The sequence below is a fragment of the Myxine glutinosa genome, chromosome 5 (genome assembly GCF_964187855.1).
Source record: "Myxine glutinosa chromosome 5, kmMyxGlut1.1, whole genome shotgun sequence".
In the NCBI taxonomy this organism is placed as follows: domain Eukaryota; kingdom Metazoa; phylum Chordata; class Myxini; order Myxiniformes; family Myxinidae; genus Myxine; species Myxine glutinosa.
In genome coordinates this window covers 16,891,248-16,915,000 of record NC_136265.1, presented here as the reverse complement: position 1 = coordinate 16,915,000, position 23,753 = coordinate 16,891,248, and the positions used below count along the sequence as shown (strand labels likewise).

Here is a 23,753-nt window from a genome sequence, read left to right as displayed (position 1 = left end):
TCCTCTGTCATGCGAAGTCCTTCATTGGCACACCTGAGCTTCTCACCACATACAAGGCTTTCATCCGCAGCTCAATGGAATACTGCTCCCCCCTCTGCACCGGTGCTCCTGCCTCACAACTAGCTCGTCTTCATGCTGTTGAAACCAAAGCGTTCAGAATCATTGGAATCTCCCACGCTGAAGCTAACTCCAAGGGCCTTTCACACTCACCGCAGGCAGGTTGGTGGTCTTTCCGTCTTCTACCGACTCCTCTCTGGCCTTGCCCCCCCAGCTCTCTCTGGGCTCTGTCCCCCAAATATTCCTACAGGTCGCACAAGATCTGCCTGCAACCCTCTTATGGTTAAACTTCCAAAATCAAGACTTTGCTCACCTTCACTCCTTCATTCCTCTTTTCTCCCGCCTCTGGAACAAACTCCCTCACTCTCTTCAATCCCACTCCTCCCTCCAGGTCTTTAAAACAGCTGTTCACCACCATCTCTTATCTTCCCCCATCCAAAACCTTGATCTTTTCTACCCCTGCTAATTTCACCCCAAATCCACTTTTTTGAAATGCCAATTTCTTTCATGGAAGTCCTTGGTGTCCTTGGGTTTATACTTCTCCCACTCCCCACCCCCCTTCCCACTCCGCCTCTCCCCAAGCCCTCTCCCTCCCACACATTCCCAATGTCCCTGCTCTCAAATGTTGTGTTTATGTGCTTCCCCTTCTCTCCCCATCTTGTCTACCGCTCCCTATTTTATATACTTTGTTTGTTTGTCTGTTTGATTTGTTTGTGCGATAAATGTTAGCTCTTTCACGAGCCTCGATTATGTATACAAAAAAAATAAAAAATAAAAATAACCTCCTTGTGGTGGTGGCGGAGGTAATAATTAACATTTCAACTCCTTCTGCGCATGCGCAAGATTGGAGGTCTCGTCTCTTCAAAGCTGTCTATGCACGCTCGCTTTCAAAGTTAAGTAACTTTTCACAATTGTGTTTTTGTCGAAACTGGTCTTGTATGTACCTATTGGGGTGTCTTTAATAGTATTCTTGGCGTTGGTTTTTTGTACCTGTGTACAGAATCGTCGGTCTTTCTCATCGTGTATTCTGAGGCCTAAGTGTAGTACTAGGCTACTGTGTCCAACCTTGGCTTTAGGCTTTGTTTTTGTCTCAGCGGTTCTCCGATCACGCTGAAATTTTTTTCCGGTCTCTGTTTTCACGGTCTTTTCATCCCATACTTCCTTGTTTTAAAATCTCAAAAAAAAAAAAAAAAAAAAAACCCAAAAACATTTCCTTCCGTTTTTATTCGTTTATTCGTTCTTAGTTGTTCGTTCGTTCATTCTTCGACCACGCTGTTTGTGATCACGTTGTTAAAAAATGTGTCATCTGAACCCTGAAGACATGTATTCTGTCATATTCTATAACACCTGTTTCTTCTTCTTCTATAAAAGGATGCTTTCGACTTGCTCACCAAATCCATTCATTCCAAAATAAAATTCCATCTCTTATAGTGCATCTTTCATTCATTCCCTAAACTCTCCAGCACTCCATCCTCCCTCCAGCGTCCTCAAACGTATTTTTGACTCGAATGTCTCAAGAAAGTCATTTTGCAATAAATGTTCGTTTCCCATTAATCGTACATTTTTCAAAATCCCATCACCCCAAAATCCCATTTCCCATCACCCCTCCCCTCTAAATCTACCCCCTTGCCCATCCCCTCCAAATCATCCCCATCACCCATCTCTTTCAAATCTTCCCCCTTGCCCCTCCCCTCCAAATCTTCCCAATCACCCATTCCTTTCAAATCTCCCCCCACACCCCTCCCCTCCGAGACTCTCCCTCGCTCCTCCCCTCCTAGACTCCCCTCTCACCCCTCCCCCTCAAAGCGTCCTCCCCGCTTCTTCCCCCTTCCAACTTTCACCTTCATCTCCCTCAACCTTCTGCCTCGCTCTTCCCCCTCGTCAAATAACACCTCACTGCGCCTCTCCCAATCACCATCAAACCTTTTGTCTGCCCCATCCTTCCCTTTCTCCGAGCTATTCTGTAATCTCTGACACACCTTCAACAGCTCTCCCTACCTCTTCCTCCTCTTCCACATCTTACCCTACCGCTCCCCCCCCCTGTTCTGTATCCGATGCTCCCCCTTCCTCTTCCTTAACAGTATGGACCTCAAACATCCGGGGCCTTCGCTCAAACATGTCTGATCTCTCCATACAGGTTGCTTCTGACAAACCAGACGTGATCTGCTTAACAGAAACTTTCCTCCTTCACGATGTCTCTGATTCCTTGGTATCTCTCCCAGGTTACTCCCTACTCCGGTATGATAGACCTGAGCCTCGTCCTGGAGGTGGGGTTGCTATCTTTATAAAAAACTCTCTTCCTCACTCGCCCTGCACTGCCCTCTCTCCACCTCACCCCCAGGAATACCTTTGGCTACGGCTTCCCCTTCGCTCCCACCTTTTGTTCATATGTGTGTTGTACCGTCCACCAAACAGTGATGACTCCATCTACATCTCGCTGTCTGAGAATATGGACCAACTTCTATCTACCCATCCCAACTCTCTCTTCCTCATATGTGGTGATTTCAACTGTCACCATGCCAGTTGGCTGGGTGTGGGTACCTCTCTCACCAGCCATGGCTCTTCAGCAAAGGACTTCTGTGACTCACTGGGACTGACACAAACTGTCAATTTCCCGACCCGGATTTCAGTCAACGGAGCATCTTCTCTTCTGGACTTGGTTATGACTAACTTCCCTGAAAATGTCTGCTGCTCTTCTTCTGCTCCAATCGGCTCTTCTGATCATGTGCTTGTTAAAGTGGACATCTCTCTGACCATTCTCAGAGAGCCTCCTCAGCGTCGACGAGTCTGGCATTTCACTCAGGCCAACTGGCACGGTCTTCAAGCAGCCATCAATCATCTGGACTGGTCTCCCATCTCTACTGCCTCTGACATAAATTCTTCCTGGGAATTCTTCCAAAGCAAACTGCTCTCTCTCATGCACAGATTTATCCCATCTCGTCTTCTGTTGTCATACCCTTCCTCCTGTCCATGGTACACGGAATCTTGTGGTGAGGCTATTGCCCAGAAACAACTTGCTTTCGTCTCCTGGAAAGCAAATCCAACGGAAGGAAATCTCATTTCCTTTCACAAAGCCCGAAACAAGTGTGTGTCCACGCTCAGGAGAGCCAGGAAACAATATCTCTCCGTTCTCAGGACCGAACTCTCTTATCTGTCTCCCTCTTCCAAATCCTGGTGGCGTCTGGTCAAATCTGTTTCTGGTGTTTGTTCCCCCTCCATCCCCTCCCTCACCTCAAATGGCCACACGGCTGACTCCGCACGCGAAAAAGCTGAATGCCTCAACTCTGTGTTTGCCTCTAAATCTTGTGTCCTAAACCCATCCCTCTCTGTACCCACCGTACCCAGTCGTACCCAGCTGCTCCTGGACTCTGTGTCCTTTCCTCCTGACAAGGTGGAAAAGTTTCTGTCAACCCTCGACTCGGATTCTGCAACTGGACCTGACGGCATCAGCCCACGGGTCCTAAAATCCTGTTCTTCCGCTCTTTCACTCCCTCTCTCTGTTCTCTTCACCCTCTCTTTTGCTCAAGGTCATCTTCCATCTGCTTGGAAATCTGCTAACATCACCGCTTTGCACAAAAAAGGTGCAAAAACAGATCCCAGCAACTACAGACCAATCAGCCTTCTCCCAATTATCAGCAAAGTCATGGAATCCATCATTGCTTCAGATATGAAATCTTTCCTCTTCTCCAATGGCTTGATCTCTGATCATCAATTTGGTTTCAGACCTGGACACTCTACTCTGGACATGCTGCTTCTGCTTTCTCAACAATGGATGGAGGTCCTCAATGCCAAACAGGAAATTAGAGCAGTCTCCCTTGACATATCACGTGCCTTCGATACGGTCTGGCACCCCGCTCTGCTCACCAAACTCTCCTCTTTTGGTATCCATGGAAATCTCCACGCATGGCTGGCGGACTTCCTCTCTAGTCGTAGTCAACGTGTGGCCCTGAATGGGTTTCTCTCATCTCCTCTTCCTGTTCAGGCTGGAGTTCCACAAGGCAGTGTTCTAGGCCCTGTCCTTTTTCTGGTCTTCATCAATGATCTCTCTGACTCTCTTGAAAATCCTCTGTATCTCTTTGCTGATGACTCTACTCTCTGTCGCTCCATTCTTCATCCCTCAGATCGGCAGTCTGCTGCCTCCTCACTCTCTGCAGACCTGGACAAAATCACAGACTGGGCAAACAAGTGGAACATGTCTTTCAATCCTGACAAATCTCACACTCTTACGATGTCTCTCCGAAAAGACCGACTGGACAACCCTCCCATCCACTTTCTGAATAATCCTCTCCAAGAAGTTCTGTCACTCAAGCTTTTGGGTCTCACTATCTGCCATGATCTTTCCTGGGAAAACCACATTTCAAATCTGGCCTCCAAAGCCAGTCGCCGACTGGGCATCCTCCGTCGTGCGAAGTCCTTCCTTGGCACACCTGAGCTCCTCACCACATACAAGGCTTTCATCCGCAGCAGTAGGGTAATAATGTTGCTTCTGGGACAGCCCGTTTAACATGGGAAATCCCTATCTAATGTCGTTTACCCCTATTTGGGAAAACACCCCTATTAATCCAAAAGACTCTATGGGCCTTTTGACCTTATGAATCATGAGTCAATTAATCTACTTGGGCTAATACATAATGAATATATTTTAATTGAGCTAGGGATGGGATTGGGTTGGGGGCTGTATATTATTATGACTCACACATACACAAAAGTTTAACCTCAACTTTAGTTGAGGTTTAACTTATGTGTATGTGTGAGGGATAGGGGTTCACAGATCTCTAGTGTGAACCTGTGATCCTTTTGGACCATGAGTCAATTAATCTACTTGGGCTAATACATAATGAATATATTTTAATTGAGCTAGGGATGGGATTGGGTGAAGGTTAGGGGTTCACACATACTGGAAAGTTGTGGGATCCTTCTGACCTTATGAACCTTTTACCCACTCAAACATCGACCCGACAAATATTTGTTTATGCGTGGGAAATAATTTAATTCTCCTACAACTCTCCTCACCGTCTAATATATTAACAAAAAATATGTTTGAGTTTGGTTCTTTATTAAGATATTTTAACTGAGCTAAGATAAAATGGTAAACCTCCCTCAATGTTCTTGTCTGAGCGCCTCCAGTGCCACATACCATTTTTAAATTAAAGTATATATTTTCCTGACAACCATCAAAGTTTTCCGTCCACTCAAAAATATTTCCATCTTTTTTACCCAATTCACCGGTATTTAAATTAATTCTCTTATTTGTTTTGTGAACTTTTTTACCAGTTGCCTTTTCAATTATACCTATTTGATATTTTTCACATTCATTATGTTTTCCATTTATATACCAAGGTTGATTACACCTCCACTCTTTAGTCTGGTTTGTACTTGGTTCTATCATTTATATAATAGTAAAAAGGCGGCGGTAGCCCTTAAAATCCCTAACCCCATTAACTTATCACTTATATACTTATATAACCATAAGGGAGACTATCAATTCCATTTTCTAAAATAAACCTCTTATCATCAAAAGCCCCCAATGCTTTCTTATTTATCTCTTCTGAATATAATTGATGTTTATAACTTCTTATTCCATTAATCTTTCTAAACTCTTCTTTCTTTGTTGTTAAACAGTTATAATAATCCTTAAAGTTTATTGTTTCTTTTATGACATTTTTCTTTATGCCTTTTAACTTCTTATCAGTTTTTTCGACGTTATTCACAATATATTTATAAGCATAAGCCTTAGACCTCAATCCCACAAATTCACTCATGACATTTCCTCCTAATTCATCCTTAAACTTTCCAATCACCTTTTTATTTTTGGAGGAGAACAACTCACTCTCTGGGCTGTAATTACTAGTGTCATAGATATTAATGTCCTTTTTCATGTCTGAATAAACATCATCAGTATTAATTTGCAAAATAAAACTATCTGTATCCATATAAAGTAGATTAACATCATTTTGATATTTCTTCCTCAAGTTATTATAAAAGTAATCATACATTAATGACTTTGATAAATCAAGAATTGTTGTTCCAATATAAATAGGTTTGTTCATTTCAATACTCTCTTTAACCAAATGGATCGCACAAAAGTTCTCAGTAAAGACCTCAGCTCGAGTAAAACTCGGTCTATTAATTAATTTTGATGCTTGTTCCCAAGATGTTGATAGTCTGATATTTTGTCTTTTCCTCACATTCTCCATGGTCTTACCAAAGACCGCATTATTCATCAATTTATAAAAGTCTTTCTCAAAATCGGTTTTTGACTCTGTTCTTCTTTGTGTATTGAAATCAATGTACCCCCTTAACCAATGACTTTGATTGAACTTTAGAACCCTATGGATCTTCTCTACTCTTAGACCTTTTGATAAATATTGTCGCAAATTTCTTTGGTGTAGAACATAATTTTTCTTGTTATATAATGTAGTAAGTAATTTTTCTGTTGATTCACCTATATTAAATGATCGCTGATAATCACTTAACCACTCCTTCTTTGGACTTTCTTTCTCACAAGCAAATGGGAGATCTTTGTGTAGGTTATGGAGTTCCTCTGGATATTTTAAATCAATTTCAAAATAATAACCAACCTTTGAATCATCCAATTCTTTTTGTGTTGAGATACATACATCTTGTAAAACGTTTTTGTAGTCTTTTTCCTTTACCCATCTAAGTTTTCCATAAGGAAGAGCCTGAGACATTGCCCAGCCATACAGGTTGTTTGCGTCATAGTACATCAAGTAAGAACTCTCTTTCGTTGATTCATAATTTGGAAGATATTTGTTATTTGCTTTTGCGTATCTCTTTGAACAGACTTGTGAAATTCCTCCTCTCTTTGCCTTTTCAATCATCAAAAGCATATCAACATCGGTTATCAAATCCAAATCTTGTTTTGTCATTTTCAACATCGCACTCCAGGCCAATCCAGGTGCTGTGTAGTAGTGAGCAGGATCCAATCCATATCCAGTGCGACAAACAGATCTAAAGGCTTCAAATACATCGGCCAATAAAAGGACATCAGTTTTGAGATACAAATCATGATACTCGCCAAGATTCTTGATGTTATATTTTTCCCAAACATTTTGTGCGTGTACATAATCTTTATCAGATATATTACTGTTGTTTAATTTGTTATAGAAATTTTCTTTTGAAGGAAGTTGTGTTTCATTGAATCTCTCAAATGAGTCCATATAGTCATAGGGGTAAATTCCCTTTTGTGTTAGAAAATCTTTATCTAAAAAATACTCTGAAAGACATGGAAACTCTTTTAGATTTTGAACCAAGTTAACCAATGGACTTGCCATGAATTTAAATGCATCAAGAAATCTGATATGAGTAATAGGTGATGTGTGAATTGTTTTTGTGAATGAAATGTATTTCTGATCCGTGTTTGGAATTGCTGAGATACTTCCAGAAGTCTTTGAGAGTTCCTTGATAAATAGATGTGTATCATAATGAGCGTTGTTATGAAGAAAGACAGGAATGAAAGAGGGGAGTTGATAATTAATATTACAACTTTGATGAGCCGGACCTCTATATTTACCAGTGAGATGACAATGATCTCTAACCTTTAGACCTTCACCAATTTTTTCCTCACAAATATGACAGGCAGCCTTTGGTTGTCTAAATTCTCTTTTTTCTTTACTCGTCAAGGACATTGGTTTATTGGTTTCTCTCATTATCTTGGTTAATCGAACACAGTCTTTTTCTAGTCGTTTCACAAACTCCTCTGGGGTATTTGAGCCTCTATACATCTCTAACTTGTTATATTTATCACCAACGGATGATTTGATATAATAACAAAAACCGCAAGGAGTATGTTTTTGATATTTATTTGTGTATGATTCTTTTGGATCTGGAGAAGCAGTATCAATTTTTTCTAAAATACTTTCAAAATCAGCATATATAACAAATGGATGTTTGATCTTTTTCTTTGTATCTTTGAATGTGATCTTTGAGCCTTTTTTAGGCATGTTGATTACCGTTGATTTATGTTCGCCACAATAATTTGAATGTTTATCTAATCTTTCTTGTGTATGGAAGAAGTTAAGACAACGCAAACAAATATATATTTTATTTGTTCTCTTACAGACTTGTGGTTTTATTAATTTAGCAATATCTTTGATGTATGTATAATGTGAATTTTCATCTGAATTAAAATATAGAAGATTAATATGAGTTTGTTTACAATTGTCAGAAAGCTTTAAAACCTGAATGTTGTTTGTTTCTGTTAGACCATAAACATTAACTGATAAATTATTCATCTTTTCAAATTTAGGAATATCATTTAAAGTCATCGGAAACTTTAGATCTTTCGTATTTAATGTTTTCTCATATTTTTTATAATGAGATACTCTTTCATCATGAAAATGTGGAGGATGTAAGTGTGCTAAAATAGACCAGAGAAAACATTTATTGTCTTTATTTTTGATATTGATAACTGCTTTTCTATTTTTGATAACACTGGGTAAATCAATGTAAGAAGAAGCTTTTAGAGGATCTGATTTAAGAATATGAATGTCTATGTAAATAATTTCTCCTATAGTGAATCCACTTCCTACGAGTGAATTACCCACACTTTCCTCTTGTTTAATAAGTTCACCATAGACTCCTGATGTTTTAAAATCTTGATATGAAGAAATAAAGTGTGGCTCTGTTCTCATGTATGGTTTAAATATTTCTCCTGTATCCCTTAACATTTCAAATTTTATTCCCATATAAAATTTAAGTGGTTTCATTTCTTTTAGTGTTTTTTCAATCAACGTTTGAACAGCAGGTTTAACTATTTCTACAGCTTCAACTATAGACTCTGGTGTAGGAGATTTGAATTTAAAGATTCGAATCCTGATATGTCCTTTGAATGCTCCATCAGTATTTTTAATAGTGATTAAATTTGACAAGTGTTTGTTTGTTTTAAGATGGGCTTTGAACCCCTTCTTTAGGATATCTCTATTACAGTGAATACAATTTTTTTTGTTCTTAGGAAATGGTGATAATTGATTTAGAATGTTGTATGTATGTTTTGCGGTGAGAATATGTTGTTTATAATATTTTACTTCCTTCTCGCAAGTATAACAATAAACCATATTTATAGGTGAACAATCTTGTGAGATTTTGGCACTCATTTAACTATGAATCTTTCCTTAAAGCCACGCACATTTGGCACCAAGCCAACTTTTAATCTGACTCAGAACTTTGAGATTCAAGGAAGCTCGAGAAATCACTCGTTGTGTCATCATCAATAAAGCTACTCTCATAACTATCATTTGAGCACAAACTATTAGTATCATAACTATCATCTGTGTTCAATGAAATACTATCATCACCATCATCCAAGTTCAATGAAATAGTAAAATCTTCACTGCTGTATTGACTCATATTTATAGGGACACAAAGAGTTTATTGTGTCCAAAATTAGTTTATTTATTTTTTCATTAAGAATTATTAATTGATCTGGATTTAATATTTCCTTTGTTAATTTAAAAAGATCATTATCGAGTTTCGTATATCTTGGAGGCATTCCATCTCGATTACAACATGAATCTTCAGTCAGATGAATCTTCAGAGTCAGATGAATCTTCAGGGTCAGATGAATCTTCAGGGTCAGATGAATCTTCAGGGTCAGATGAATCTTCAGGGTCAGGCTCTGTTTCATATTCTTCTGTTCCGATTCTATCTTCAGGGTCAGATGAATCTTCAGGGCCAGATGAATCTTCAGGGTCAGATGAATCTTCAGGGTCAGGCTCTGTTTCATATTCTTCTGTTCCGATTCTATCTTCAGAATTTAAAAATCTTTTTAAACAATTTAACAAAGAAAACTTATAACATATTTCTTGCTTTTCATGATTTATAATAATTGATTCTAAAATCATTTTTCCTTCAAAATCACAATTAACTCTTCCATTATCTTTATCAACATGATTTCTTATTAGTCTAAAGTTATGAGCAAATGAACATGACCCAAAAAAATTTAACTGAAGAGAATCACCAAAAGTTTTATCGACATATTCTAAAACATTATTATCAAACAATTCTAAAGTTTTTTTGATTCTATTAACAACTGTTTGATCAAAACAAACTAATTTAGAATCTCTCATAATAAAATCAATATCAGATTTACTTTCCCATCTAAAATAAAATGGCCCATCTTTATTAGTCTCATAACCTAGTAGGTTAGTAGATTCTTCAAGAGGTTCTCTTTCAATTTGGATTTGGCTAAGAAGTTCAATTGTGTTTTGAATTGTGTGCCCCATTTATATATGAAAACTTTACTTAAACTAAATTACATTTCCATCGAGCCCAATAATTTTTCTTTCAATATCCTTTTGGATAATAATATTTTTTACATTAAAAGTTATCTTCAAATAATCTTTAATTATAATTGACCTAAATGTCATCTCCCCGGTTATGATTTTATTATTAACATCAATATCTGTTTTATTAAAAAATATACATACATCTCCTTTACTTGAGTTGATGGTCTTATCATTAAGTTCCAAAGAAGTGGCGTCCAATTTTTCACCAATCTTTTCATAAATAGCCATTAGAAGGGGGGAGACATGATCCAAATGGACTTTTATCGATTTTTTTAGCTGGAATAGAAAATCCGCGGCCTTTAAACATAATTGATGGACTAATATTATCATTTAATTCGGGATAAACCCAAAAATTACCATATTTATCTTTGTTCAACTTTACATCTTTGACACAATCAATAGAACCTTCGGTAATAGATTGAAATTGGTCTTTTGTGTTGTGAAACATTGTATTTATTAGTGAATAAACTTGCGTTTAGTTTAAGTAAAAATTTACTATATAAATATGATAAGTTCTGAAGGATATTTAGAATTTCCAGACTCTCCATATGATAAATTAGAGAATTGTCCGGCTTGTGATAGAGTGGGGCTTAATGATGAGGATTCATATAAACAATGTATTTTCTGTGATTATATTCTAATTAATGATAATAAAAAATATAAAAAAACATATAACTCTTTTAAATTAGAACCAAAAATGAATTACTTTACAAGATTAATAAGAGAGATGAATGTTAAGTATTGTGATGATAATACACCATTTCTTTCAAGGGAAGAGACTATTTGTATTGAGGAAATGTATAAGGGTTTAATGATATTTATTATTCAAAATAATTTTAATGGAAATGTTAATACAAGATACTACATAAATAAAATAATGAATTATTTTGAAATTAAACCTGAACTCAGGATAAAATATAGAGTTTCTCAAATAGCTCAAAAAAAGTTGGATAACTTGTTTTCCAAATATATAAATGAATGATTTTTTACCCGTTTGGGAAAATAAGATAAAATTTAATAACCATAAAAACATTCCAAATTCATTGAGATGTCTAATAGTTGGTTCAAGCGGATGTGGAAAAACCTGTTTACTTTTAAAGATGCTCCTTGGTTCTAATTTTTTAGATTATGATAATTTAATAATTTTTACAAAGTCAAGTTTTCAACCCGAGTATCAACTACTCTCACAGGGTTTTAATGCGGGTCTTAAAAAGGAAGACATTATCGGTTTATTTAAACTTCAAAACAAACTAAATGATTATAATATTGATGATATAATACAATTATTTTGTGATACACAGAAATCAAAATCGAAACCCATAACTTGTATTCTCAGTGATAATACGGATGATATACCTTCACCTCAAGATTTAGATAAATCAAAAAAGAACCTCGTCATCTTTGATGATTGTGTTAATGAGAGAAACCAAACAGTAATGGATAGCTACTATACAAGAGGGAGACATTCTTCTTGTAATTGTATTTATCTTAGTCAGTCATATTTTCAACTCCCTCAACGCTCAATAAGAAACAATGCCAATACTTTTATTTTATTTAAGTTAAATTCAATAGATGTAAATAATTTTTGGAGAGATAATTGCTCTACGTTATGTAGTAAAAAAGAATTTGAAAATTATATGAAACACACGATTGGAAAATATAAATATATTGTTGTGAAACAAGATGAGATACTAAATGATATTTTTCAATACTAAATGAATACCGAAGAAAGAGAGAAAGTTTAAGGAACATCAACAATTAGTTTCAAAAGTTGTTAAACAACAGGAAGAGATAAAGAAGAAACGGAAACAGAAACTAACTGGTGAAGAAGCCTTTGAAAGAAAACAAGAGAAATTCTTTAAACCACTTTTGAAAACTCAACACTCACCTACAGTTCCCACGGTAGAATTTACTCCGAAAAAACTTCAAATGCTCAAAGATTTTAGTCAGATAACAAAACAAGAACTTGGTGAATTAGAATATAATGATGAAGAATTATTTCGGAAACTTGAGCAGGTAAATCAACCCCCTAATTATGTTGTGGAAGCTCTTCAAAACAATGAATATTCGGCGGGTTCAAAAACCAGAGCAGGTCTCATTCCAACAGAAGAACCAGCAGTGTTTCATCTTGTGGAAGAAAAGGTATTGATATTTAATGATGAATTGATGTTCTTGAGTTCTACTCAACCAAATGTTAAATTAACTCCAAGATTAATGTTTCTTCTAACAAACCCCGGATTCAGCGGTTCAAAATATTTTGAGGAACCACTTGATATGGAAAGAGAGGAAGATAGGGTATATATTGAGTTGCTAAATGCACTTGATTATGGAGTTTCTGTTGCTGGTAAAAGTAAGAAGAACGAGAAGGAGAAACATATTATTGATGCTTTAAGTAAGCTTGGTTCGGGTGTTAGTTTTCTTCCAAATGACCCATCACAATTAGTTAATAGGCTATTATTGTTGTTAGGTAGTAAGAAGGCTGGAAACAACAATTGTTTTAATGAATCCTCAGCCATTTTAGATCAGTTGATGAACATGAAAATAATTAATAAATGTCAATACAAAGATATTTTATTAGATATTAAATAAGATGAGAAGCACAATTCTTAGTTTTAATTTCACAACGAGCGATTACACAGCTTCATTCCCTTACCCACTACAACTTGACCCCCTTACCTCATATGAGGCATCTTTGTTGTCAATGGAAACTTACAATACCCTTTTTAATATCACAGAGAAAAACAACAAGTTTAGTTATAATCCAGGCACTGCCTACAAAACTATAACCGTTTCACCCGGAGCTTACGAGATTTCTCAAATATCTTCAGAACTCTCTCGCCTTATGAAAGAAAAAGGTGATGAACCAAAAAATATTGTAATAGATATTCAAACACACACTTCAAAATCAACTATTAAACTGAAAAATAATTATAAAGTTGATTTCACGATTGAAAATTCGTTCAGAGAGCTATTGGGTTTCTCTTCAAAAAAGATTGAAAATAACGGGACGTTTTACAGTGATAATGTTATCCAAATATCCTCCGGTATAAATTCAGTATTAATTCATTGTGATTTGATTGATGGTGCTTATAACGATGGAATAAGAACAAATACAATTTTCATTCAGTGCATACTCAACCCCGATTGGTTATAAATTTAATATGGAACCAAAAAATCTTGTCTATTTACCTGTGTCAGGAAAAACCATATTCAGAGTAAATTTTAGGATAACCGACCAAGATAATCGTATGATATCCTTTAATGATGAAATTATATCCATCAGAATTCACCTACGTGAAGTTTTTCAATAAATAAATAATGGTTATTGTAAGAAAACACGAGTTGGGAAAATATAAAATAATTACAGGGGAGGGCATGTTCCTTTCACCAGACTATACAAGGTATGTGGGTAAAGGATACTATAAACCTAAGAGACAACGGGGTGTGGGTCATCAATTTCGAAATAAAGGAGATGGGATAATTGATACTCTAATGGGTATTGGTTCAACCATTCTTAAACATAAAGACCTAATTGGTTCAACTGCTTCTCTCATGGGAAATGTAGCGGGTGTTGTAAAGAGTATAAAAGATGCTCAAAAGGAGTCCCATAAATTACAAGCAATCAAAGAAATTAAAAAAGGTAAAACTCAACTATCTTCACAAGAACGACAAAAAATCATTAAAATACTTGGGTCAGGGTTTCAACAATTTTAATACTATATAAATACAAGTATGGAAGCGATTGATAGTATCTATGATTTGGATGATACGATTATCATTTCAAACTCTACTAAAAAGGAAGACTATTTTAAGGTAAATGCTATTACAGGAACCGACTGGAATTCAAACGGAACAAAAAGTTTTGAAATAAATAATCAACAAACTTACTTGAATATAGCTGATAGTTTCTTGCTGTGTAAATTTAAATTCACTAAGGCTGCGAATAATACTAATGCTACACTCGTAAATGATTTCTTCTGGAAAATGTTTGACAGTGTTCGCCTGTATATTGGAACACAAGAGGTTGAAGCGGTTGATTATGTCTCTGCTACATCTGAAATGATGAAATTTACACTATATTCGTTTGGTGATAGAATGGGTAAGGGAGCTGTTGAAGGCTTTATTCCTGATATGTCAATGGGAACAAACACAGACCCTGGTTATAGTCAAAGGAAGTCAATGTATAATGATGACGCAAAAGCTGAGAATAGTTTTACCGTAGCAGTACCTCTTAAAGGTATATTTGGATTTTGTGATTATGATAAAGTTTTGTATGGTATTAAAATTAGATTTCAACTACAAAGGAATGATAATGTAAATAGATTGCTTTTTGGGGCTGAAAATGCTTTTGGCGACAATAATAAATTTGTTATTAATGATTTGTGTTGGTATATCAATGAATATACTCCTAATCTTAAAACGGAGGAGATGTTAAATAAAAGACTTAACTCAAAGAAACCGCTAAATGTATCATACCTTAAAAGAAGATGTCAACACGTTAAACTGGAACACACTACCTACACTTGGAATTTGGGTGTTCTTGAAGGAAAGCCACGATACCTATGGCTCATTTTTAAAAAACCAGATGGAGAGGAGGGTACTAATAAGAATATTGCGCTGAGTGATAATGCTAAGGTGAAACAACTTCGGGTTTCTCTTGATGGCACATTTTATCCGCGAGATAGATTGGAAATTGATTGGGAAAAAAATGATTATGCGGAAGCCTACAAGTCCTACCAAAAGGTGTGTGAAAGTAATGGTAATAATGATCCTATTTTGGATATGGTTGCATTTAAAGGTTTATATACAATCTACGCAATTGACCTGAGTTCTCAAAAGGAAACTATAAAGTCTAATCGAGTGGATACTTCTCTATACATTGAAAGAGGGGAGAATGAAGAAGTTGATGCTTATTGTTTGCTTTTGGAGGAAACAGAATTACAGATTAATACAGATAATGGTGTTATGATTAATATCACATAGGTTTTTTCTCATAAATAAATGGTAGGGGTATATGTTAATCAAATCAATCTTAATAAATTAACATCTTGTATTCAAAATCAAAAGCCTTGTATTATTAATGTTAATACAATTCAAAGAAAAGGAGCTGTAAGAATTGATGTTTTACTCACTCACACACAAGCAAAAACACTAAATGATGTTGGATCACTTAAAATTAAAATGACGAAACCTATGTTAAAGAAATATTCAATAGACGAGTCAAGAGGAGGATTTCTCCCGTTTCTAATTCCTTTATTTGCTGGTTTAAGTGCGGCGGGAGCATTGACTGGTGGTATTTCAGCAGCGGTAAAAACTGCTAACGAAAGGAAGGCACAACTAAAAGCTCAAAAAGAATTGGAAAGACATAACAAGGAGTTGGAGAAACAAATTAGTGGAAGTGGTGTAATTGTAGATTTTACTCACCCACTGCCTGATAAAGCTAGATTGTTGGTTGGTGATATGCTTTCCTCTATCGCTCAAGCGGGTGTTAAACTAACTAAACGGGGTAATGGATTGTATCTTTCTCATAAATAAATGGATAAATGGTTTAAACAATTTGGAAAGAATACAACGTCAAATATAGAACTAGCCAAGTATTGTAAAACACTAAAAATTGATAATGTGGTTATTTGTATGAGAGATGAATTAATACATATAAATAAGAATACAAAGAATATTATTATGAATTTAGACACACAGAATGGTTCTCATTGGGTTTGTATTCATAATAGTCAGGATAAATATTATTTTGATAGTTATGGTATGCCACCACCTGTTGAAGTAATACAATTCTTACAGAATGGTGTTTATCAAACATTTCAAGTTCAAGAAATTAATTCTAAATGTTGTGGTCAATTATGTTTATATGTATTATTTCAACTCAACAATAATGAAAATTTTTATGATATCATTTTTAATCTAATATAAATGACTTATGTTGGAAAAGATGGTTCTATCTTTGGAAAATCCTCTCAGGATATTGATTTATCAAATTATTATACAAAGGCACAGGCTGAACGACAAAAATATAGTATAAGTAAAAATATTAATATGAAGAATACTTATAAATTAATCAATTATCCAAACCCTACAGATGCGAATGACTTAATTAGATTCAGTGATTTATCACACTTGTTAAATAAAACAGCACGTTTTGTGAAACAAGTAAAATTTACAACCACAACACCTGGTTATACTGACCATACACCTTTCCTCATTGAATTTAACTACCTGCTTACAATTGAATTTTATAAAGAAGGACATTTAGTTAATATGCGAATTAATAAATGGGGGTATGATATGCCTGATTTAGGGTATAATTGGTCTTTTTCAATAAACTTAGAAGACCTACATGATTTAAATCAGTCTCGTAAAGAAGAATATTATCCACTTGGTGAAGATAAGGATTTATGTGGAAGTACAATTAGTAAACAACAAATACGTGATTTTAAGAAAATAAAAATATATGATAGTATAGCGATGGTTAGCATGACAAAGAAGGAAGGTAATGAGATAAGGATAGAAAGCCGAGGAATACAAACCGATTTGGTAGTGGGAAGATGGGGTGGTATTACCTGTCATCTATCTATAATTCCAGTAATCTCTGTACGTTTGTACGTCTGTACGTTTGTCTGTGACCGCTGTTTCTCGACAACTACCGGTCCGATATACTTGAAACTTGCCAGGTATATTGCTGGGGACCCGAGGATGTGCCTTTTCAAGGTTTGAAATTAATCGGACAAGTACTTACCGAGCTATGGCGATTTAGCCGTTCGCCGTTCGCTTTGCCGTTGCGAATGGACCAAACCATTCATGTAAATAGAGGGGGGGGGGGTTCTGTGGTCGTTCGCTTTGGCTTTGCGAATGGACCAAACCATTCATGTAAATAGAGGGGGGGGTTCTGTGGTCGTTCGCTTTGGCTTTGCGAATGGACCAAACCATTCATGTAAATAGAGGGGGGGGGGGGGGTTCTGTGGTCGTTGCGAATGGACCAAACCATTGTTTTTTTTTTGCAGTTTTTTTTTTTTTTGCAGTTTTTTTTTTTTTTGCAAGGAACGGGCACCCACGTACGGGCACGTCCTAGCTTATATATAGTACGGGCATGCCCTAGTAATATTAATCTCACATATATTTCTGATACATAAATGGCAGGAAGAAGACTACAAGAGAATTATAATTTTTGTATTCAAGGATACCTACAAGAAAAGGGTGCTCGGTTTTACATACCGTACGAATTGGAACATACACATGGAAATTTTGTCATTAAAAACTGGCCTTATACTGATATTGTTAAACCCACAAATAGAGACTTGTTTAAAGTATTAAATAAAAATGAACTTCTCAAAGTTATGAAATATAAAACTCTTTTAGAAATCGTCAACAAATCTTATTGGTATCCTATTATGAGAAAAATAATTATAGATACAAGAATATCTCAAAATCCAGATGAGTATATGTATAATATTATTTGGGGCTCAAGCTCAAGGGTTGTAAGGGCTGAGGAAGGAATTGAAGAAGAGAAGGAGGAGGAGGAGAGGGAGGAGAGGGAGATGGAAATCAGTGAGATTCGTAAAAGATTAAATGTATTACAACAAATAAATCAATCTCAACGCACCGAAGAGGAAAATAAAGAAAGAATGACTCTTGTGAAAAAATTGGTTTTAAAAACGGATGAGATGAGTTCAATTTCAGGGAGGAGATCTAAACGAGAAAGTGGTATTGACTTTAGTTAGTTTTATTTGTAAATAAATGGAGGAGAAAGTGAAGACATTTCTAAGGATTCTTTATGTTTTAAAAATAAAGATTGAAATGTATATGTTGAAAACCAAAAAGGTTTTGATACTCTGTCGGAATTTTTCTGATAAATAAATATGAGTTATTGTCTCAAATGTAAAAAGAAAACTAAATCTAAAAGTGTATTGTATGTTAAAGCTAAAAATAATAGAGTTTATCAAAAAGGAATATGTCAAGTGTGTGGTTCTAAAAAGTGTCAATTCATCTCACCTAAAAGTGGAGGGGATATACAAAAGTTTTTGTCAGGAAGTAAATTTACAACAACTGGAATTCCAGGGGAACTACACCTTCCAGGGTATTCTTTCTGTGGTCCAGGAACAAACTTAGATAAAAGATTAGATGAGACTGACAATCCTAAACCTTGGTCCAGACCAAAAAATAGGGTTGATGAAGTGTGTATGAAGCATGATATTGCTTATGGGGATACCACCACATTGGATGAAAAACATGAATCAGAGAGAGAAATGTTGTATAATTTGTCTTTGATACGAAATCCGACATTGAGAGAGAAAGTTGATAGGTTTATTGTGAAAAAAATGATAAGTGTTAAATTGAAACTTGGTCTTGGTTATTTCCCAAAAAACTATTAAACTCCAATGATGTTATCAAGACTGAGGAGCTTTTGGCTAATGAATTACATAAACCTATAATCACAAAGTTTAAAAGAAGGAAAGTTTATTCTAAATACACCGACCACATATGGTCCGCTGATTTAATCGAACTAAATAATGATAAGGGATACAAGTATGCTTTAACCGTTATTGATTTGAGGAGTAGATTTGCTTGGGTTGTTCCTTTGAAAAACAAGAGAGGTTATACTCTGATGTTAGCCTTCCAACAGATATTTAATAAAAGTAAAAGAAAACCAAAGAAACTGTGGACCGATGAGGGAACAGAGTTCTACAACAAAATATTCATGAAATTTCTTAAGGGGAAAGGTATTAAATTATACAGCACCTTTAATGAAGGAAAGGCAGTTGTTATTGAGCGTTTTAATCGTACTTTAAAAGAAAAATTATATAAAAAATTCACACAACTCGGTTCTCAAAAATGGGTGTATTTAATTCAGGATATTGTAGATAATTACAATAATACAGTTCATTCATCAACAAAATCAAAACCATCAGAAACATTTACAAAATTAGAATATGAAAAGGAGAATAATTTGAGAAAGCCCAAGTTCAAAGTTGGTGATATGGTAAGAATATACAAATGGAAAAGCCATTTTGAAAAAGGTTATACGCAAAAATGGACTCATGAATTATTTAAAATCATTGATGTAATGGATACAGTTCCTTGGACTTACAAATTAAATGATATGAATGGGGAAGAAATCTTGGGTTCATTTTACACACAAGAATTACAAAAAACAAAACTGATAAGCCATTAAACAACAACCATCCATATATGAGTATATAAGTGATAAGATAACGGGCTACCATAAGTATATAAATGATAGAACCAAGTACCAACCAGACTAAAGAGTGGAGGTGTAATCAACCTTGGTATATAAATGGAAAACATAATGAATGTGAAAAATATCAAATAGGTATAATTGAAAAGGCAACTGGTAAAAAAGTTCACAAAACAAATAAGAGAATTAATTTAAATACCGGTGAATTGGGTAAAAAAGATGGAAATATTTTTGAGTGGACGGAAAACTTTGATGGTTGTCAGGAAAATATATACTTTAATTTAAAAATGGTATGTGGCACTGGAGGCGCTCAGACAAGAACATTGAGGGAGGTTTACCATTTTATCTTAGCTCAGTTAAAATATCTTAATAAAGAACCAAACTCAAACATATTTTTTGTTAATATATTAGACGGTGAGGAGAGTTGTAGGAGAATTAAATTATTTCCCACGCATAAACAAATATTTGTCGGGTCGATGTTTGAGTGGGTAAAAGGTTCATAAGGTCAGAAGGATCCCACAACTTTCCAGTATGTGTGAACCCCTAACCTTCACCCAATCCCATCCCTAGCTCAATTAAAATATATTCATTATGTATTAGCCCAAGTAGATTAATTGACTCATGGTCCAAAAGGATCACAGGTTCACACTAGAGATCTGTGAACCCCTATCCCTCACACATACACATAAGTTAAACCTCAACTAAAGTTGAGGTTAAACTTTTGTGTATGTGTGAGTCATAATAATATACAGCCCCCAACCCAATCCCATCCCTAGCTCAATTAAAATATATTCATTATGTATTAGCCCAAGTAGATTAATTGACTCATGATTCATAAGGTCAAAAGGCCCATAGAGTCTTTTGGATTAATAGGGGTGTTTTCCCAAATAGGGGTAAACGACATTAGATAGGGATTTCCCATGTTAAACGGGCTGTCCCAGAAGCAACATTATTACCCTACTCGCAGCTCAATGGAATACTGCTCTCCCCTCTGGGCTGGTGCTCCTGCCTCACACCTAGCTCGTCTTCACGCTGTTGAAACCAAAGCATTCAGAATCATTGGAATCTCCCGCGATGAAGCTAACTCCAAGGGCCTCTCACTCACTCACCGCAGGCAGGTTGGTGGTCTTTCCATCTTCTACCGACTCCTCTCTGGCCTTGCCCCCCCAGCTCTCTCTGGGCTCTGTCCCGCAAATATTCCTACAGGTCGCACAAGATCTGCCTGCAACCCTCTTATGGTCAAACTGCCAAAATCAAGACTCTCTGCTCACCTTCACTCCTTCATTCCTCTTTTCTCCCGCCTCTGGAACAAACTCCCTCACTCTCTTCAATCCCACTCCACCCTCCAGGTCTTTAAAACAGCTGTTCACCACCATCTCTTATCTTCCCCCATCCAAAACCTTGATCTTTTCTACCCCCGCTAATTTCACCCCAATTCCACTTTTTTGAAATACCAACTTCTGTCCTGGAAGTCATTGATGTCCTTGTGTTTTATACTTCTCCCTCCACCCCCCCCCCCCCCTTCCCATGCCTCCTCCCCCCAAGCCCTCGCCCTTCCACACATCTCCCTGCTCTCAAATGTTGTGTTTGTGTGCTTCACCTTCTCTCCCCATCTTGTTTTCCGCTCCCGCTTTTTATATATTTTGTTTGTCTGGTTGATTTGTTTGTGAAGTAAATGTTAGCTCTTTCACGAGCCTCGATTCAGTATACAAAAAAAAAAAAAAAAAAAAAAAACTCGTATCCTTGCCTTCTTTTGGTCAAAACTTTGTTTTCCACTTCTGCTCTTATCGTCAAGGTTTCTGGGTATGTGTCGAGCTGAGTCTACCATAAAGTACGAATTGACTGTTAAATTATTCAAGGGATTATGCTTATGCCATACTGTCAAAACCTTCTTTAAAAATACAACATATTTGACATTGAAAAAAATCAAATGCATCCACCAGTTTGGGACAAAACTTCTCAAGAGGAGGCCATTACAACATCAATATAATTAATCACCTTCCCAACCCCTTTCCCCACCTCTGCACTCCCCTCCTCCATGTGCTATTCCTTTTGACTCTTCCCCGCTCGGAAGGTTGTAATTTATCTCCGTTCTTGTGCAGGAATGTATACCGCATCCCTTGCAGTTACCTTTGACCTTGCCTGTCAAGAACGTCATTTGTTCCACCTGTCGTCCATTCAGTGGGCAAATGTTGTGTGGCTCCTGGCAGATTGCTATGTAGCAAGCTGCATTAATGAATTGTATGATGGGTTAATGTTCGGGCATGCAAGAAAGGGGGGAAGTGGTAGGGTGTGTGTTAGTTGTTGGGGGGGGGGGGGGGGGGCGTGTTTGGGAGACTTAAAAGAAGTACATTTTGTGTTGGGCCATCTGTTTCTCCTTTTGAAACACCGAGTTTGCATCAATGCTTGAGCTAATGCCAAGACCGAGCAGAAGATGGGAAATGGCTCGTAATTGTGGCAATCATAAACACAGCCTTGGACCAAAACGCTTCTCGATGATTGGGTGCCAGGCCTGATAGGTGCAGAGATAGCTTTGGGTAATGTGCATCTGCACTCTGCAATTTCACTTCATCCCACTTAGCTTTGCGGCAGTCTTGTGATAAATGGCCCGGAATGACAAACGTTTCAATGGAATTTGGCCGTAATGGCCCGGCATGTCACGACTATGGTGGGGAGCGCAGGCCCACGCAGACCCTTCTCTGATTGGATACGTGCATACCCTGTCACGGAGGCTGGCCCTGGCCCTTCGCCGGGAGGAGTGGCGGTGCCAGTACTTGACACGGGAAGCCAAGGTCATGCTGGCCGCTCAGGATGAGCTGGGGGCTCACGATGGTATGGTGTGCCCTTGATAACATCAGTGCTTTATGCAATGTTGCCAGTAACTGTGATGTTAAAATAAATAATTGTTCTTTTTTTAAAGCCCTGTGATTGGAATTTTCTGACCACATGACCAATGATTGGTTTGGGACTGTTTTGCGCATTGCTTGCACAAAAATTGCAGTTTTTATTTTTCTTTTTTACAATTCCCTTACCTTCTTGCCTTTTCTCGTATAACCCATATTCCCCTTCCGTTACTTCCGCTCGCCTCCCACACTAAAAGTACTGTTACGTTTGTGGGAGGTAGGCAGTAATTACCTTCGTCCAGGTAGAATTGCATAGTTAGTATGCTCTGACTGTCATGAAGAAGAAGAAGAAACCCCCATGTATCATAAGTAGGGATCCAGTAGACCGTATGTCGTGTAAGCGCATATCTTCGTTCCCATCACGATGGGTGGGATATGTTAATTAGTTCGGGATTAATGGTAAATCCCCTGTATGTAATGGCCTCTGTTATTTTTCCTCTGTTCTTTATGACACCAGCAGCACACACAAAGCTAAGAAATCGCGCATTTATAACACTAAATAAAAGCAACTGGAACAAGACATTCAACTACCGCTGGCACTGCCAGCCGCGACATCGCAACACAAGCAGACAGGTCCGGGGGGCTACGCCCCGAAGAGCAGTAATTAGTCAGGACACCAAGAACGATGAGATGGCACCAGCTGATAGGAGTGGACACGCAGACGTCATTGGATGACGTCAGAGCCTCGAGTACAAAGGAGTTGGAGGGTGGACATTTTGTCTCTTGGGTCCTGGAGGTGTTGGTGGAAGGCGGCACATTTGCGTGCTCTTGTTTTCTGGGTTTGGTGGCGAGCGATCTCCCCGACATTTTCCTTCTCTTGACTTCTCGCATCTTCTGGCTTTAGTGGTGAACGGTCACGATTTCATATCTCGCTCTTGAACCTCGTCAGGAATCGTCCCGGTCTGTCACAGGCCTCCACGTCCTTGCGTGGGAACCACAGGCTGTGCTGCCGTGAGCGGGAACTAGGCTTCCTGTGCAGTCCGCGTCTCTCACCACCGAGCGCAAAGTCAGCAGGCCGCGCCCGTTCTACTCGCCCCACCCCCCACTCGTCAATGAATTCCCCTCGCACAGGAGCGCTATGAACTCTGCTCGCTCTGCTTCGGGATTTCATGGCGAGTGAGCGGAGTTCATAGCCTGCTTGTGTTGCGATGTCGTGGCTGGCAGTGCCAGCGGTAGTTGAATGACTTGTTCCCGTTGCTTTTATTTAGTGTTATAAATGCTCGATTTCTTAGCTTTGTGTGTGTGCTGCTGGTGTCATAAGGAACAGAGGAAAAACAA

General features: G+C 37.2%; 1 protein-coding gene across 3 annotated transcripts in view; it reads left to right on the top strand.

The window, feature by feature from the left end:
• NPRL3 (NPR3 like, GATOR1 complex subunit) overlaps positions 1-23,753 on the top strand; it is an 87,201-nt gene that overhangs the window by 39,975 nt on the left and 23,473 nt on the right. For all 3 annotated transcript variants that reach the window (XM_068117702.2, XM_068117701.2, XM_068117700.2), the window contains one exon: positions 22,254-22,404. In XM_068117702.2, the coding sequence (XP_067973803.2) occupies positions 22,254-22,404 (151 nt within the window). The remainder of the gene's footprint in view (positions 1-22,253; positions 22,405-23,753) is intronic.